The sequence below is a fragment of the Lissotriton vulgaris genome, chromosome 6 (assembly GCF_964263255.1).
Source record: "Lissotriton vulgaris chromosome 6, aLisVul1.2, whole genome shotgun sequence".
Lineage (NCBI taxonomy): Eukaryota > Metazoa > Chordata > Amphibia > Caudata > Salamandridae > Lissotriton > Lissotriton vulgaris.
In genome coordinates, this window is record NC_141694.1 from 12,513,782 (window position 1) to 12,531,278 (window position 17,497).

The 17,497-nt window shown below is 52.2% G+C and overlaps 1 protein-coding gene across 4 annotated transcripts in view; it reads right to left on the reverse strand.

Annotated features, from left to right (window-relative positions):
- The window catches only part of LOC147706699 (cullin-9-like), a 354,395-nt gene that overhangs the window by 240,098 nt on the left and 96,800 nt on the right, over positions 1–17,497 (reverse strand). For all 4 annotated transcript variants that reach the window (XM_086925838.1, XM_086925836.1, XM_086925837.1 and 1 more), the window contains exon 7: positions 15,253–15,616. In XM_086925838.1, coding sequence (XP_086781964.1) covers positions 15,253–15,616 — 364 coding nt within the window. The remainder of the gene's footprint in view (positions 1–15,252; positions 15,617–17,497) is intronic.

The window sequence follows — 17,497 nt, forward strand, 5'->3', positions numbered from 1 at the left end:
AGGAGTAAAAGGCTCTGATGGCGGTGAGGTCCCGTAACATCAGTGGCAGAAGAGGAGGCGGCTACTGCTGCAGATACAGCGGAGTAAAAGGCCCTGATGGCAGTGAGAGCCTGTAACATTAGTGGCAGAAGAGAAGGGGGCTACTGCTGCAGATACAGCGGAGTAAAAGGCCCTGATGGCAGTGAGGGCCTGTAACATCAGTGGCAGAAGAGGAGGCGGCTACTGCTGCAGATACAGTGGTGTAAAAGGCCCTGATGGCAGTGAGGGCCTGTAACATCAGTGGCAGAAGAGGAGGCGGCTACTGCTGCAGATACAGTGGTGTAAAAGGCCCTGATGGCAGTGAGGGCCTGTAACATCAGTGGCAGAAGAGGAGGCGGCTAATGCTGCAGATACAGCGGAGTAAAAGGCCCTGATGGCAGTGAGGGCCTGTAACATCAGTGGCAGAAGAGGAGGCAGCTACTGCTGCAGATACAGTGGTGTAAAAAGCCCTGATGGCAGGGAGGGCCTGTAACATCAGTGGCAGAAGAGGAGGCGGCTACTGCTGCAGATACAGCGGAGTAAAAGGCCCTGATGGCAGTGAGGGCCTGTAACATCAGTGGCAGAAGAGGAGGCGGCTACTGCTGCAGATACAGTGGTGTAAAAAGCCCTGATGGCAGGGAGGGCCTGTAACATTAGTGGCAGAAGAGAAGGCGGCTACTGCTGCAGATACAGCGGAGTAAAAGGCCCTGATGGCAGTGAGGGCCTGTAACATCAGTGGCAGAAGAGAAGGCGGCTACTGCTGCAGATACAGTGGTGTAAAAGGCCCTGATGGCAGGGAGGGCCTGTAACATCAGTGGCAGAAGAGGAGGCGGCTACTGCTGCAGATACAGCGGAGTAAAAGGCCCCGATGGCAGGGAGGGCCTGTAACATCAGTGGCAGAAGAGAAGGCGGCTACTGCTGCAGATACAGCGGAGTAAAAGGCCCTGATGGCAGTGAGGTCCTGTAACATTAGTGGCAGAAGAGGAGGCGGCTAATGCTGCAGATACAGCGGAGTAAAAGGCCCTGATGGCAGTGAGGGCCTGTAACATTAGTGGCAGAAGAGAAGGCGGCTACTGCTGCAGATACAGAGGAGTAAAAGGCCCCGATGGCAGTGAGGTCCCGTAACATCAGTGGCAGAAGAGAAGGCGGCTACTGCTGCAGATACAGCGGAGTAAAAGGCCCTGATGGCAGTGAGGTCCCGTAACATCAGTGGCAGAAGAGGAGGCGGCTACTGCTGCAGATACAGCGGAGTAAAAGGCCCTGATGGCAGTGAGGGCCTGTAACATTAGTGGCAGAAGAGAAGGCGGCTACTGCTGCAGATACAGCGGAGTAAAAGGCCCTGATGGCAGTGAGGTCCTGTAACATTAGTGGCAGAAGAGGAGGCGGCTACTGCTGCAGATACAGAGGAGTAAAAGGCCCTGATGGCAGTGAGGGCCTGTAACATCAGTGGCAGAAGAGGAGGCGGCTACTGCTGCAGATACAGCGGAGTAAAAGGCCCTGATGGCAGTGAGGGCCTGTAACATCAGTGGCAGAAGAGAAGGCGGCTACTGCTGCAGATACAGCGGAGTAAAAGGCCCCGATGGCAGTGAGGGCCTGTAACATCAGTGGCAGAAGAGGAGGCGGCTACTGCTGCAGATACAGCGGAGTAAAAGGCCCTGATGGCAGTGAGGGCCTGTAACATCAGTGGCAGAAGAGGAGGCGGCTACTGCTGCAGATACAGAGGAGTAAAAGGCTCTGATGGCAGTGAGGGCCTGTAACATCAGTGGCAGAAGAGAAGGCGGCTACTGCTGCAGATACAGCTGAGTAAAAGGCCCTGATGGCAGTGAGGTCCTGTAACATCAGTGGCAGAAGAGGAGGCGGCTACTGCTGCAGATACAGCGGAGTAAAAGGCCCCGATGGTAGGGAGAGCCTGTAACATCAGTGGCAGAAGAGGAGGCGGCTACTGCTGCAGATACAGCGGAGTAAAAGGCTCTGATGGCAGTGAGGGCCTGTAACATCAGTGGCAGAAGAGGAGGCGGCTACTGCTGCAGATACAGCGGAGTAAAAGGCTCTGATGGCAGTGAGGGCCTGTAACATCAGTGGCAGAAGAGAAGGCGTTTACTGCTGCAGATACAGCGGAGTAAAAGGCCCTGATGGCAGTGAGGTCCCGTAACATCAGTGGCAGAAGAGGAGGCGGCTACTGCTGCAGATACAGTGGTGTAAAAAGCCCTGATGGCAGTGAGGGCCTGTAACATCAGTGGCAGAAGAGAAGGCGGCTAATGCTGCAGATACAGAGGAGTAAAAGGCCCTGATGGCAGTGAGGGCCTGTAACATCAGTGGCAGAAGAGGAGGCGGCTACTGCTGCAGATACAGCGGAGTAAAAGGCCCTGATGGCAGTGAGGGCCTGTAACATCAGTGGCAGAAGAGGAGGCGGCTACTGCTGCAGATACAGCGGAGTAAAAGGCCCCGATGGCAGTGAGGGCCTGTAACATCAGTGGCAGAAGAGGAGGCGGCTACTGCTGCAAATACAGCAGCGTAAAAGGCTCTGATGGCAGTGAGGGCCTGTAACATCAGTGGCAGAAGAGGAGGCGGCTACTGCTGCAGATACAGCGGAGTAAAAGGCCCTGATGGCAGGGAGAGCCTGTAACATTAGTGGCAGAAGAGAAGGCGGCTACTGCTGCAGATACAGCGGAGTAAAAGGCCCTGATGGCAGTGAGGGCCTGTAACATCAGTGGCAGAAGAGGAGGCGTCTACTGCTGCAGATACAGCGGAGTAAAAGGCCCTGATGGCAGTGAGGGCCTGTAACATCAGTGGCAGAAGAGGAGGCGGCTACTGCTGCAGATACAGCGGAGTAAAAGGCCCTGATGGCAGTGAGGGCCTGTAACATCAGTGGCAGAAGAGAAGGCGGCTACTGCTGCAGATACAGAGGAGTAAAAAGCCCTGATGGCAGTGAGGGCCTGTAACATCAGTGGCAGAAGAGGAGGCGGCTACTGCTGCAGATACAGAGGAGTAAAAGGCCCCGATGGCAGTGAGGGCCTGTAACATCAGTGGCAGAAGAGGAGGCGGCTACTGCTGCAGATACAGCGGAGTAAAAGGCCCTGATGGCAGTGAGGTCCTGTAACATCAGTGGCAGAAGAGGAGGCGGCTACTGCTGCAGATACAGCGGAGTAAAAGGCCCTGATGGCAGTGAGGTCCTGTAACATCAGTGGCAGAAGAGGAGGCGGCTACTGCTGCAGATACAGCGGAGTAAAAGGCTCTGATGGCGGTGAGGGCCTGTAACATTAGTGGCAGAAGAGAAGGCGGCTACTGCTGCAGATACAGCTGAGTAAAAGGCCCTGATGGCAGTGAGGGCCTGTAACATCAGTGGCAGAAGAGAAGGCGGCTACTGCTGCAGATACAGAGGAGTAAAAGGCCCCGATGGCAGTGAGGGCCTGTAACATCAGTGGCAGAAGAGGAGGCGGCTACTGCTGCAGATACAGCGGAGTAAAAGGCCCTGATGGCAGTGAGGGCCTGTAACATCAGTGGCAGAAGAGGAGGCGGCCACTGCTGCAGATACAGCGGAGTAAAAGGCCCTGATGGCAGTGAGGTCCTGTAACATTAGTGGCAGAAGAGAAGGCGGCTACTGCTGCAGATACAGTGGTGTAAAAGGCCCTGATGGCAGTGAGGGCCTGTAACATCAGTGGCAGAAGAGGAGGCGGCTACTGCTGCAGATACAGCGGAGTAAAAGGCCCTGATGGCAGTGAGGTCCTGTAACATTAGTGGCAGAAGAGAAGGCGGCTACTGCTGCAGATACAGCGGAGTAAAAGGCCCTGATGGCAGTGAGGGCCTGTAACATCAGTGGCAGAAGAGGAGGCGGCTACTGCTGCAGATACAGCGGAGTAAAAGGCCCTGATGGCAGTGAGGGCCTGTAACATTAGTGGCAGAAGAGGAGGCGGCTACTGCTGCAGATACAGCGGAGTAAAAGGCCCTGATGGCAGTGAGGGCCTGTAACATCAGTGGCAGAAGAGGAGGCGGCTACTGCTGCAGATACAGCGGAGTAAAAGGCTCTGATGGCAGTGAGGGCCTGTAACATCAGTGGCAGAAGAGAAGGCGGCTACTGCTGCAGATACAGTGGTGTAAAAAGCCCTGATGGCAGTGAGGGCCTGTAACATCAGTGGCAGAAGAGGAGGCGGCTACTGCTGCAGATACAGCGGAGTAAAAGGCCCTGATGGCAGTGAGGGCCTGTAACATCAATGGCAGAAGAGGAGGCGGCTACTGCTGCAGATACAGCGGAGTAAAAGGCCCTGATGGCAGGGAGAGCCTGTAACATCAGTGGCAGAAGAGAAGGCGGCTACTGCTGCAGATACAGAGGAGTAAAAGGCCCTGATGGCAGTGAGGTCCTGTAACATCAGTGGCAGAAGAGGAGGCGGCTACTGCTGCAGATACAGCGGAGTAAAAGGCGCCGATGGCAGGGAGAGCCTGTAACATCAGTGGCAGAAGAGGAGGCGGCTACTGCTGCAGATACAGCGGAGTAAAAGGCTCTGATGGCAGTGAGGGCCTGTAACATTAGTGGCAGAAGAGAAGGCGGCTACTGCTGCAAATACAGCAGCGTAAAAGGCTCTGATGGCAGTGAGGGCCTGTAACATCAGTGGCAGAAGAGGAGGCGGCTACTGCTGCAGATACAGTGGTGTAAAAAGCCCTGATGGCAGGGAGGGCCTGTAACATTAGTGGCAGAAGAGGAGGCGGCTACTGCTGCAGATACAGCGGAGTAAAAGGCTCTGATGGCAGTGAGGGCCTGTAACATCAGTGGCAGAAGAGGAGGCGGCTACTGCTGCAGATACAGCGGAGTAAAAGGCCCCGATGGCAGGGAGAGCCTGTAACATTAGTGGCAGAAGAGGAGGCGGCTACTGCTGCAGATACAGCGGAGTAAAAGGCTCTGATGGCAGTGAGGGCCCGTAACATCAGTGGCAGAAGAGGAGGCGGCTACTGCTGCAGATACAGAGGAGTAAAAGGCCCTGATGGCAGTGAGGGCCTGTAACATCAGTGGCAGAAGAGAAGGCGGCTACTGCTGCAGATACAGAGGAGTAAAAGGCCCCGATGGCAGTGAGGGCCTGTAACATCAGTGGCAGAAGAGGAGGCAGCCACTGCTGCAGATACAGCGGAGTAAAAGGCCCTGATGGCAGTGAGAGCCCGTAACATCAGTGGCAGAAGAGGAGGCGGCTACTGCTGCAGATACAGCGGAGTAAAAGGCCCTGATGGCAGTGAGGGCCTGTAACATCAGTGGCAGAAGAGAAGGCGGCTACTGCTGCAGATACAGCGGAGTAAAAGGCCCTGATGGCAGTGAGGGCCTGTAACATCAGTGGCAGAAGAGAAGGCGGCTACTGCTGCAGATACAGCGGAGTAAAAGGCCCCGATGGCAGTGAGAGCCCGTAACATCAGTGGCAGAAGAGGAGGCGGCTACTGCTGCAGATACAGCGGAGTAAAAGGCTCTGATGGCAGTGAGAGCCCGTAACATCAGTGGCAGAAGAGGAGGCGGCTACTGCTGCAGATACAGCGGAGTAAAAGGCCCCGATGGCAGTGAGAGCCCGTAACATCAGTGGCAGAAGAGGAGGCGGCTACTGCTGCAGATACAGCGGAGTAAAAGGCCCCGATGGCAGGGAGAGCCTGTAACATTAGTGGCAGAAGAGGAGGCGGCTACTGCTGCAGATACAGAGGAGTAAAAGGCCCCGATGGCAGTGAGGGCCTGTAACATCAGTGGCAGAAGAGGAGGCGGCTACTGCTGCAGATACAGCGGAGTAAAAGGCCCTGATGGCAGTGAGGGCCTGTAACATCAGTGGCAGAAGAGAAGGCGGCTACTGCTGCAGATACAGCGGAGTAAAAGGCCCTGATGGCAGTGAGGGCCTGTAACATTAGTGGCAGAAGAGGAGGCGGCTACTGCTGCAGATACAGCGGAGTAAAAGGCCCTGATGGCAGTGAGGTCCCGTAACATCAGTGGCAGAAGAGGAGGCGGCTACTGCTGCAGATACAGCGGAGTAAAAGGCCCCGATGGCAGTGAGGGCCTGTAACATCAGTGGCAGAAGAGGAGGCGGCTACTGCTGCAGATACAGCGGAGTAAAAGGCCCTGATGGCAGTGAGGGCCTGTAACATCAGTGGCAGAAGAGAAGGCGGCTACTGCTGCAGATACAGCGGAGTAAAAGGCCCTGATGGCAGTGAGGGCCTGTAACATCAGTGGCAGAAGAGGAGGCGGCTACTGCTGAGATACAGCTGAGTAAAAGGCTCTGATGGCAGTGAGGGCCTGTAACATTAGTGGCAGAAGAGAAGGCGGCTACTGCTGCAGATACAGTGGTGTAAAAAGCCCTGATGGCAGTGAGGGCCTGTAACATCAGTGGCAGAAGAGGAGGCGGCTACTGCTGCAGATACAGCGGAGTAAAAGGCCCCGATGGCAGTGAGGGCCTGTAACATTAGTGGCAGAAGAGAAGGCGGCTACTGCTGCAGATACAGCGGAGTAAAAGGCCCTGATGGCAGTGAGGGCCTGTAACATCAGTGGCAGAAGAGGAGGCGGCTACTGCTGCAGATACAGTGGTGTAAAAAGCCCTGATGGCATTGAGGTCCCGTAACATCAGTGGCAGAAGAGGAGGCGGCTACTGCTGCAGATACAGAGGAGTAAAAGGCCCCGATGGCAGTGAGGGCCTGTAACATCAGTGGCAGAAGAGAAGGCGGCTACTGCTGCAGATACAGTGGTGTAAAAGGCCCTGATGGCAGGGAGGGCCTGTAACATCAGTGGCAGAAGAGGAGGCGGCTACTGCTGCAGATACAGCGGAGTAAAAGGCCCTGATAGCAGTGAGGGCCTGTAACATCAGTGGCAGAAGAGGAGGCGGCTACTGCTGCAAATACAGCAGCGTAAAAGGCCCTGATGGCAGTGAGGGCCTGTAACATCAGTGGCAGAAGAGGAGGCGGCTACTGCTGCAGATACAGTGGTGTAAAAGGCTCTGATGGCAGTGAGGGCCTGTAACATTAGTGGCAGAAGAGGAGGCGGCTACTGCTGCAGATACAGCGTAGTAAAAGGCCCCGATGGCAGTGAGAGCCCGTAACATCAGTGGCAGAAGAGGAGGCGGCTACTGCTGCAGATACAGCGGAGTAAAAGGCTCTGATGGCAGTGAGGGCCTGTAACATCAGTGGCAGAAGAGGAGGCGGCTACTGCTGCAGATACAGCGGAGTAAAAGGCCCTGATGGCAGGGAGGTCCCGTAACATCAGTGGCCGAAGAGAAGGCGGCTACTGCTGCAGATACAGCGGAGTAAAAGGCTCTGATGGCGGTGAGGTCCCGTAACATCAGTGGCAGAAGAGGAGGCGGCTACTGCTGCAGATACAGCGGAGTAAAAGGCCCTGATGGCAGGGAGGTCCCGTAACATCAGTGGCAGAAGAGGAGGCGGCTACTGCTGCAGATACAGCGGAGTAAAAGGCCCTGATGGCAGGGAGGGCCTGTAACATTAGTGGCAGAAGAGGAGGCGGCTACTGCTGCAGATACAGTGGTGTAAAAGGCCCTGATGGCAGTGAGGGCCTGTAACATCAGTGGCAGAAGAGGAGGCGGCTACTGCTGCAGATACAGAGGAGTAAAAGGCCCCGATGGCAGTGAGGGCCTGTAACATCAGTGGCAGAAGAGAAGGCGGCTACTGCTGCAGATACAGCGGAGTAAAAGGCCCCGATGGCAGTGAGGGCCTGTAACATCAGTGGCAGAAGAGGAGGCGGCTACTGCTGCAGATACAGCGGAGTAAAAGGCCCCGATGGCAGTGAGGGCCTGTAACATTAGTGGCAGAAGAGGAGGCGGCTACTGCTGCAAATACAGCAGCGTAAAAGGCTCTGATGGCAGTGAGGGCCTGTAACATCAGTGGCAGAAGAGAAGGCGGCTACTGCTGCAGATACAGCGGAGTAAAAGGCTCTGATGGCAGTGAGGGCCTGTAACATCAGTGGCAGAAGAGGAGGCGGCTACTGCTGCAGATACAGCGGAGTAAAAGGCCCTGATGGCCGTGAGGGCCTGTAACATTAGTGGCAGAAGAGGAGGCGGCTAATGCTGCAGATACAGCGGAGTAAAAGGCCCTGATGGCGGTGAGGGCCTGTAACATTAGTGGCAGAAGAGGAGGCGGCTACTGCTGCAGATACAGCGGAGTAAAAGGCCCTGATGGCAGGGAGAGCCTGTAACATCAGTGGCAGAAGAGGAGGCGGCTACTGCTGCAGATACAGAGGAGTAAAAGGCCCCGATGGCAGTGAGGTCCCGTAACATCAGTGGCAGAAGAGAAGGCGGCTACTGCTGCAGATACAGAGGAGTAAAAGGCCCTGATGGCAGTGAGGGCCTGTAACATCAGTGGCAGAAGAGAAGGCGGCTACTGCTGCAGATACAGCGGAGTAAAAGGCCCTGATGGCAGTGAGGGCCTGTAACATTAGTGGCAGAAGAGAAGGCGGCTACTGCTGCAGATACAGCGGAGTAAAAGGCCCTGATGGCAGTGAGGGCCTGTAACATTAGTGGCAGAAGAGAAGGCGGCTACTGCTGCAGATACAGCGGAGTAAAAGGCCCTGATGGCAGTGAGGTCCCGTAACATCAGTGGCAGAAGAGGAGGCGGCTACTGCTGCAGATACAGCGGAGTAAAAGGCCCCGATGGCAGGGAGAGCCTGTAACATCAGTGGCAGAAGAGGAGGCGGCTACTGCTGCAGATACAGCGGAGTAAAAGGCCCTGATGGCAGGGAGAGCCTGTAACATCAGTGGCAGAAGAGGAGGCGGCTACTGCTGCAGATACAGAGGAGTAAAAGGCCCCGATGGCAGTGAGGTCCCGTAACATCAGTGGCAGAAGAGAAGGCGGCTACTGCTGCAGATACAGCGGAGTAAAAGGCCCTGATGGCAGTGAGGTCCCGTAACATCAGTGGCAGAAGAGGAGGCGGCTACTGCTGCAGATACAGCGGAGTAAAAGGCCCTGATGGCGGTGAGGGCCTGTAACATTAGTGGCAGAAGAGGAGGCGGCTACTGCTGCAGATACAGCGGAGTAAAAGGCCCTGATGGCAGGGAGAGCCTGTAACATCAGTGGCAGAAGAGGAGGCGGCTACTGCTGCAGATACAGAGGAGTAAAAGGCCCCGATGGCAGTGAGGTCCCGTAACATCAGTGGCAGAAGAGAAGGCGGCTACTGCTGCAGATACAGCGGAGTAAAAGGCCCTAATGGCAGTGAGGGCCTCTAACATTAGTGGCAGAAGAGAAGGCGTCTACTGCTGCAGATACAGCGGAGTAAAAGGCCCCGATGGCAGGGAGAGCCTGTAACATCAGTGGCAGAAGAGGAGGCGGCTACTGCTGCAGATACAGCGGAGTAAAAGGCCCTAATGGCAGTGAGGGCCTGTAACATCAGTGGCAGAAGAGAAGGCGGCTACTGCTGCAGATACAGCTGAGTAAAAGGCCCCGATGGCAGGGAGAGCCTGTAACATCAGTGGCAGAAGAGGAGGCGGCTAATGCTGCAGATACAGCGGAGTAAAAGGCTCTGATGGCAGTGAGGGCCTGTAACATTAGTGGCAGAAGAGAAGGCGGCTACTGCTGCAAATACAGCAGCGTAAAAGGCCCTGATGGCAGTGAGGGCCTGTAACATCAGTGGCAGAAGAGGAGGCGGCTACTGCTGCAGATACAGAGGAGTAAAAGGCCCCGATGGCAGTGAGGTCCCGTAACATCAGTGGCAGAAGAGAAGGCGGCTACTGCTGCAGATACAGCGGAGTAAAAGGCCCTAATGGCAGTGAGGGCCTCTAACATTAGTGGCAGAAGAGAAGGCGGCTACTGCTGCAGATACAGCTGAGTAAAAGGCCCTGATGGCAGTGAGGGCCTGTAACATCAGTGGCAGAAGAGAAGGCGGCTACTGCTGCAGATACAGCGGAGTAAAAGGCCCTGATGGCAGTGAGGGCCTGTAACATCAGTGGCAGAAGAGAAGGCGGCTACTGCTGCAGATACAGCGGAGTAAAAGGCTCTGATGGCAGTGAGGTCCCGTAACATCAGTGGCAGAAGAGGAGGCGGCTACTGCTGCAGATACAGTGGTGTAAAAGGCCCTGATGGCAGTGAGGGCCTGTAACATTAGTGGCAGAAGAGAAGGCGGCTACTGCTGCAGATACAGCGGAGTAAAAGGCCCTGATGGCAGTGAGGGCCTGTAACATCAGTGGCAGAAGAGGAGGTGGCTACTGCTGCAGATACAGTGGTGTAAAAGGCCCTGATGGCAGTGAGGGCCTGTAACATTAGTGGCAGAAGAGAAGGCGGCTACTGCTGCAGATACAGCGGAGTAAAAGGCCCTGATGGCAGTGAGGGCCTGTAACATCAGTGGCAGAAGAGGAGGCGGCTACTGCTGCAGATACAGTGGTGTAAAAGGCCCTGATGGCAGTGAGGGCCTGTAACATCAGTGGCAGAAGAGGAGGCGGCTACTGCTGCAGATACAGCGGAGTAAAAGGCCCTGATGGCAGTGAGGGCCTGTAACATCAGTGGCAGAAGAGGAGGCGGCTACTGCTGCAGATACAGTGGTGTAAAAGGCTCTGATGGCAGTGAGGGCCTGTAACATTAGTGGCAGAAGAGGAGGCGGCTACTGCTGCAGATACAGCGGAGTAAAAGGCCCTGATGGCAGTGAGGGCCTGTAACATCAGTGGCAGAAGAGGAGGTGGCTACTGCTGCAGATACAGTGGTGTAAAAGGCCCTGATGGCAGTGAGGGCCTGTAACATTAGTGGCAGAAGAGAAGGCGGCTACTGCTGCAGATACAGCGGAGTAAAAGGCCCTGATGGCAGTGAGGGCCTGTAACATCAGTGGCAGAAGAGGAGGCGGCTACTGCTGCAGATACAGTGGTGTAAAAGGCCCTGATGGCAGTGAGGGCCTGTAACATCAGTGGCAGAAGAGGAGGCGGCTACTGCTGCAGATACAGCGGAGTAAAAGGCCCCGATGGCAGTGAGGGCCTGTAACATTAGTGGCAGAAGAGAAGGCGGCTACTGCTGCAGATACAGCGGAGTAAAAGGCCCTGATGGCAGTGAGGGCCTGTAACATCAGTGGCAGAAGAGGAGGCGGCTACTGCTGCAGATACAGTGGTGTAAAAGGCTCTGATGGCAGTGAGGGCCTGTAACATTAGTGGCAGAAGAGGAGGCGGCTACTGCTGCAGATACAGCGGAGTAAAAGGCCCTGATGACAGTGAGGTCCCGTAACATCAGTGGCAGAAGAGGAGGCGGCTACTGCTGCAGATACAGCGGAGTAAAAGGCCCTGATGGCAGTGAGGGCCTGTAACATCAGTGGCAGAAGAGGAGGCGGCTACTGCTGCAGATACAGCGGAGTAAAAGGCCCTGATGGCAGTGAGGGCCTGTAACATCAGTGGCAGAAGAGAAGGCGGCTACTGCTGCAGATACAGCGGAGTAAAAGGCCCTGATGGCAGTGAGGGCCTGTAACATCAGTGGCAGAAGAGGAGGCGGCTACTGCTGCAGATACAGCGGAGTAAAAGGCCCTGATGGCAGTGAGGGCCTGTAACATCAGTGGCAGAATAGGAGGCGGCTACTGCTGCAGATACAGTGGTGTAAAAAGCCCTGATGGCAGTGAGGGCCTGTAACATCAGTGGCAGAAGAGGAGGCGGCTACTGCTGCAGATACAGCGGAGTAAAAGGCCCCGATGGCAGGGAGGGCCTGTAACATCAGTGGCAGAAGAGGAGGCGGCTACTGCTGCAGATACAGCGGAGTAAAAGGCCCCGATGGCAGTGAGGGCCTGTAACATCAGTGGCAGAAGAGGAGGCGGCTACTGCTGCAGATACAGCGGAGTAAAAGGCTCTGATGGCGGTGAGGGCCTGTAACATCAGTGGCAGAAGAGGAGGCGGCTACTGCTGCAGATACAGAGGAGTAAAAAGCCCTGATGGCAGTGAGGGCCTGTAACATCAGTGGCAGAAGAGAAGGCGTCTACTGCTGCAGATACAGCGGAGTAAAAGGCTCTGATGGCGGTGAGGTCCCGTAACATCAGTGGCAGAAGAGGAGGCGGCTACTGCTGCAGATACAGCGGAGTAAAAGGCTCTGATGGCGGTGAGGTCCCGTAACATCAGTGGCAGAAGAGAAGGCGGCTACTGCTGCAGATACAGCGGAGTAAAAGGCCCTGATGGCGGTGAGGGCCTGTAACATTAGTGGCAGAAGAGGAGGCGGCTACTGCTGCAGATACAGCGGAGTAAAAGGCTCTGATGGCGGTGAGGTCCCGTAACATTAGTGGCAGAAGAGGAGGCGGCTACTGCTGCAGATACAGCTGAGTAAAAGGCCCTGATGGCAGTGAGGGCCTGTAACATTAGTGGCAGAAGAGGAGGCGGCTACTGCTGCAGATACAGCGGAGTAAAAGGCTCTGATGGCAGTGAGAGCCCGTAACATCAGTGGCAGAAGAGGAGGCGGCTACTGCTGCAGATACAGCGGAGTAAAAGGCTCTGATGGCAGTGAGGGCCTGTAACATTAGTGGCAGAAGAGGAGGCGGCTACTGCTGCAGATACAGCGGAGTAAAAGGCCCTGATGGCAGGGAGAGCCTGTAACATCAGTGGCAGAAGAGGAGGCGGCTACTGCTGCAGATACAGAGGAGTAAAAGGCCCCGATGGCAGTGAGGTCCCGTAACATCAGTGGCAGAAGAGAAGGCGGCTACTGCTGCAGATACAGCAGAGTAAAAGGCTCTGATGGCGGTGAGGTCCCGTAACATCAGTGGCAGAAGAGGAGGCGGCTACTGCTGCAGATACAGCGGAGTAAAAGGCCCTGATGGCAGTGAGAGCCTGTAACATTAGTGGCAGAAGAGAAGGGGGCTACTGCTGCAGATACAGCGGAGTAAAAGGCCCTGATGGCAGTGAGGGTCTGTAACATCAGTGGTAGCTGCAACTGTTCAACTTATTTGCCAGAGATAAGCAAAACATGTTCTCTTCTTGGACATAATCTGGGAGCAAGAAGTTGGATCTGTTGAAATAGTGAGATGGGCGCAGCCCAAAGATGGCACTGGCTCGTCTGTGGCAGATACCACCTGCCTGCCACATTTACTTCCCAAATCTCTCAAGACGCTTAGTCGCTTGGGCCAATATGAGAGGTACTTGATGACTGAGGTCTTGGAAAGCATCCAGGCTTGCTTGATGACTTCAGTCTCAATGGTGCGGGTGGGATTCAGTGGGAGAGGAGCGTCTGATACGTGGCATGGATCCCCTCGTTCTCTGACAGTCATCAAAGGGCAGGGTATTTAAATCACTGACCAGAACTGCATGGGAAAGTGACTTGTCAGTTCCAGGCCTTTAAAGTCTCAGACACTGGCCAACAGATTGATTACGGGGTGTCCCTACTAGGACTACTTATTAGAAGGAGGCCTAGACTACTGATCCATGAAGGTGCGCTCATCCGTGCATGTCAACATGCAGCGAATGGGATCGACTCAGATAAGCCAGGTAAGACAGGAGTGTTGTGTCTGGTCCTTTTGATTGCCCCAGTATCATTGGAAGCTGCAAGGAAGTTAGAAGGCACTGTACAGACTTCAATAAAAGTTGCATCAGCACTGAAGGTTTAGGAAGCAGACTCTCTAAGCCTCTGCTTTGCACTCAGAGCATCCAGTAAGAGAGGGAGGGAAGCATTTTGGTAAAATCTGCAATCTGTTCAAAGGTTAAATGGAAGAAGCTTAGTAACTCTAGGGTAAGAGGAGTCTGAGCTACTCGCCATGAAGTCCCAATCTCCACGATAGGAGGAAATCTAGAAAAGAATACATAGATGAAGTCCTAAAGAGAAGGTAAGACCATACAGACTAAGACTCCAAAGACCGAAGTAGAAAGACCGCTCTGGATCAGGAGTGACAAAATCACAGATTTCTGGGTACGATGTGTCTAAGAGGGGCTGGGGGGACCCATAAAATAAGACCACTTGAGGTGAGCATCCTATGACAGACACGCAGTTCTTTCTATCTCTCTTGTACTTCAGGGGGTTGGAGATGGATGGGTAGAAGGCGTGCCAGAACGCTGGGTGAGGCAGACCCCCTGCACTGCTACTTGCAATGAAAGTCTGCTCTTGCCGACTGGGAGCTCACCTCACTCACCTACCACCTACACAGTGCTAGGGCTGAGAAGCACAGAGATAGTCCTACTTGGATAGGTAAGAACAGTGGCAGAGGCTGCTCAAGGGTGGATTAGGGCTGATTACTTGCCACAAGTCTTTAGAGACACCAGCGTGAACTAAGACTTGGTCCTTGACAAGACCCCAATGACAGGGATTTGACGAACGTCTCATTGCGTTTCAACAGGCCTGGAGCACCGTGCCTGGAAGGACAGGCTAGCGTCATCCTACAGTGAAAGGCCGATGGAGCAAGACCGTCTACCGAGCTGAGGGTTGGTCCTCCATGGGCCCTAGGCTTAGCTCCACTTTTAAGGGTCTGCTAGATCTGTTTTTAACGGGTTGCTGAGTACTGGGCACAACTCAGTGCTTTCACCTTTTCCAGGATTATTCGTACTACCTGTGTAAGGAAAATACAGATGACATTAGCACAGGAGGGGAAAGGTCCTTATGTGACAAACTTTTCGACCCAATGTGTGATCAGGTACTCTTACTCTGCAGGCACGCCAGAGCAAATCTTGAAAGACCGTGTACTGATGGCAGCGCGTGCAGTGACTGTGCACCAGGTGACTGCACCACAAATAGGCCTGGGCGTAGTTTGCGGAGCTTTGCTACGCAGAACTCTGCAAAGTTACAAAACCAACTCTGCGAAGTTCCGCGAGTGGCGGAGTGCAGTGTGAACTGCAGTTTGTGCTGGTATTCCTGCAGCTCGGGTAGAAACACGTGTCAGTGGCACCAGCATGTAAAAATCTTTACATTAACAGCAACACAAGCAGCAAATATAAAACAGAGTAGTGTCATGGTATATGTAAGCATTCATGCATCAGTGACAGAGAACCAGTCAATACATCTGGCTGCAGCTTCAGATTTAAACACTGTCTGCATTTGAGAATCAATAGGAAAGGGCCCAACTTAGATTTATTTTCAGGAGAAGAATCCTGAAGCACTAGAGCGAGCCTAGCAACATTCTCAATGAAAGGCTTGGATGAAATTCAGAGGTTTACATACACCCGAAGTTGGCAGGAAGGAATCCTTCAGAATTCCAAAACCTGCATATGTAGAGGAAACTGCATGCTATTGAGGAGTGAGTATACAGATATTATAGATGTAAACCAAAAAACAGTGTCTTCTAAAATCTCGACCACTCATCTCAAGCACGCATCACCCTCCTGAGGTGTTTTGAATCCAAATGCATACCTCTGGATTTTTCATCCATCTCAGGAAGTTGTATCCCCTCTGCTTTCAGGAGCTCATTGAAAAGTTGTACATCTGTTTCCTCGGTAGGGAGACCTGGTGTTGGGGCGGCATCGACAGACAGAGAGTCTTTTTTGGATTTTTTGGACAGAGCAGCTCCAGAGTATTCCGTTGGGATGCTGATTCCATTCTGCCCAATCTTCTCAGGACCTCCTTTGTCGAGGAAGTATTTCATGAAGACATGGGAGCTGGTCAGGTCACTCAGGGTGCAGCCCTTGCAATGTTGGTTTAGGAACCACAGTATCTTCTGTGCCAGCTCAACGGGCACTGATAGCTGGACCAGGACTTCTTCTGGCAACTCTGAAAGCTATACAAAAGGACAGTTACAGATGCACTAAGAGGTATCATCCATTATAGATATGACTGACTCCTCACCAGAAATTAATAGGATCATATTAAAAGAGCAGCCTTTTCTACAGAAAGTAATATATGGTACGTCTGCCCAACATATTGGTGGCTCAGGTCAAGCTACTTTGCCTTAAATGCATCTTTGTCAATTAACGCCAGGATATTAGCTTTTCAACATTCATGCCCTAAGTGTAATCTGACTGCATTGGTTTGATCTGTATTTCTGTGCCTCTCCTCACCCTTTTCTCCTCCAGGGCAGACCCGATTCTGGCAGGTCTTAGTAGAGAATAACGCCATGTCATTTATAAATCTTGCTCCGGTTGTACCAGCTGCTTTACCATGGGTCATTAATTCGAGACCCAGTGGTGGATAAATAAGTTCTTTTAGATTTTTAATTTTTTGAACTTTATTTTAATGCTTATCCTTATACTTGAGGTTCTATGTATAAAGAAACTTTGCACTTATCATATCTTAATTTTACTGAATATGATCAGAATTGATGAGGTTATAGGATCCGTAATAGGGAGTGGTCGAAATAGAAAGTGGACTTTGAACGGCAGCTCGCGGGTAAACATTAGATTTTATTGACAGAAATACAGTTCTAATCGCGTTTATTAATAAGGTAGAAAGGAAAATATATTCATCTTCCTATATTGAGTTTGACAGTTTACATATCTGATTTGATGAGTTTTTCGGGTTATTTTACCATTCTAAAATGGCGCCTGTGAAATTAACTTACTTAAACAGGCACTAAGAAGGCGACTGCGTAGTACACGACTTTGACGCAGGAGAAACAAGATGATGGATTAGGTGAAGACGAGTGTGAAGAGAAGTACTGATATTGTGAATTTGAGACTAATTAAATCTAATAAGAATGTATGGCACATTGTTTTTAGATCACGTACTCGTGGATTTCTGGAGAATATATATATAAAGGACTTTGGAAGGCATTACTTGGGCCCTATTTAGGATTGAGATTAGGAACTGGGACTTCTATATGGATAATATTTGAGGTGAGAGACACATTTCTTGACACTCGTGGAATATTTGATAATGACATTTTTTTTACTTTGCTAATTAGCGAAACTGTTACTTTTTGTCTGATTGCAGATATTATTAGAGATTACCGTGCTACGAGGATTAGAGCTTACAAGTTATTGATATTTTTTCATTGACTAAAATAGGGTGAGTTGCTGAACAGATATTTTATGAGGGAACCAAACGGATGGAATGTACCTTTCTGAGCTGTCCTTAAATATTTTTCCAGGTCCAATCGGATGTTATATTTAGATACAGTGACTTAAAATATCGATATTGTGGTATACGTTTGATAAACAGTAGGACGTTACAAAGGACCTATATTGGTGAGTGACGGTTTGAGTTATTTATTTTGGTGATTGCATGATGATGGTATCGCCCTGTGTTTGAGGTCCCCTTGTATATATGTTTTGAATGATAGACATAATGGAATAGACAAGATTATGGACATTATATGTTCACATATTCCTGCTGAACCTTAATCACCTATGACTACGTGTACTGTTATTGTACTTTTTCGAGAATGAACATTTAGATGTCCTTTATATATTTTTATAGATACGTACAGTGGAGTATCAGTATTAGAGATGTATAGAATAGAGACAATATATTCTAAGGTGCATATAGTTCGTCTTCAAGACCTTTCCTTTTTTCTGGTGAAAATGTGCACAGTGGTGACTTTGGCAACTCTGTGACTTGCTGTTTCTTTTAACTTTTGTCGCTTTGGTTATGTTTCACTGGTGATCTTCTTTAAATTCTCAATTATTCTTTTCTGGCGATTATAATGTTCCTTAATCGGACA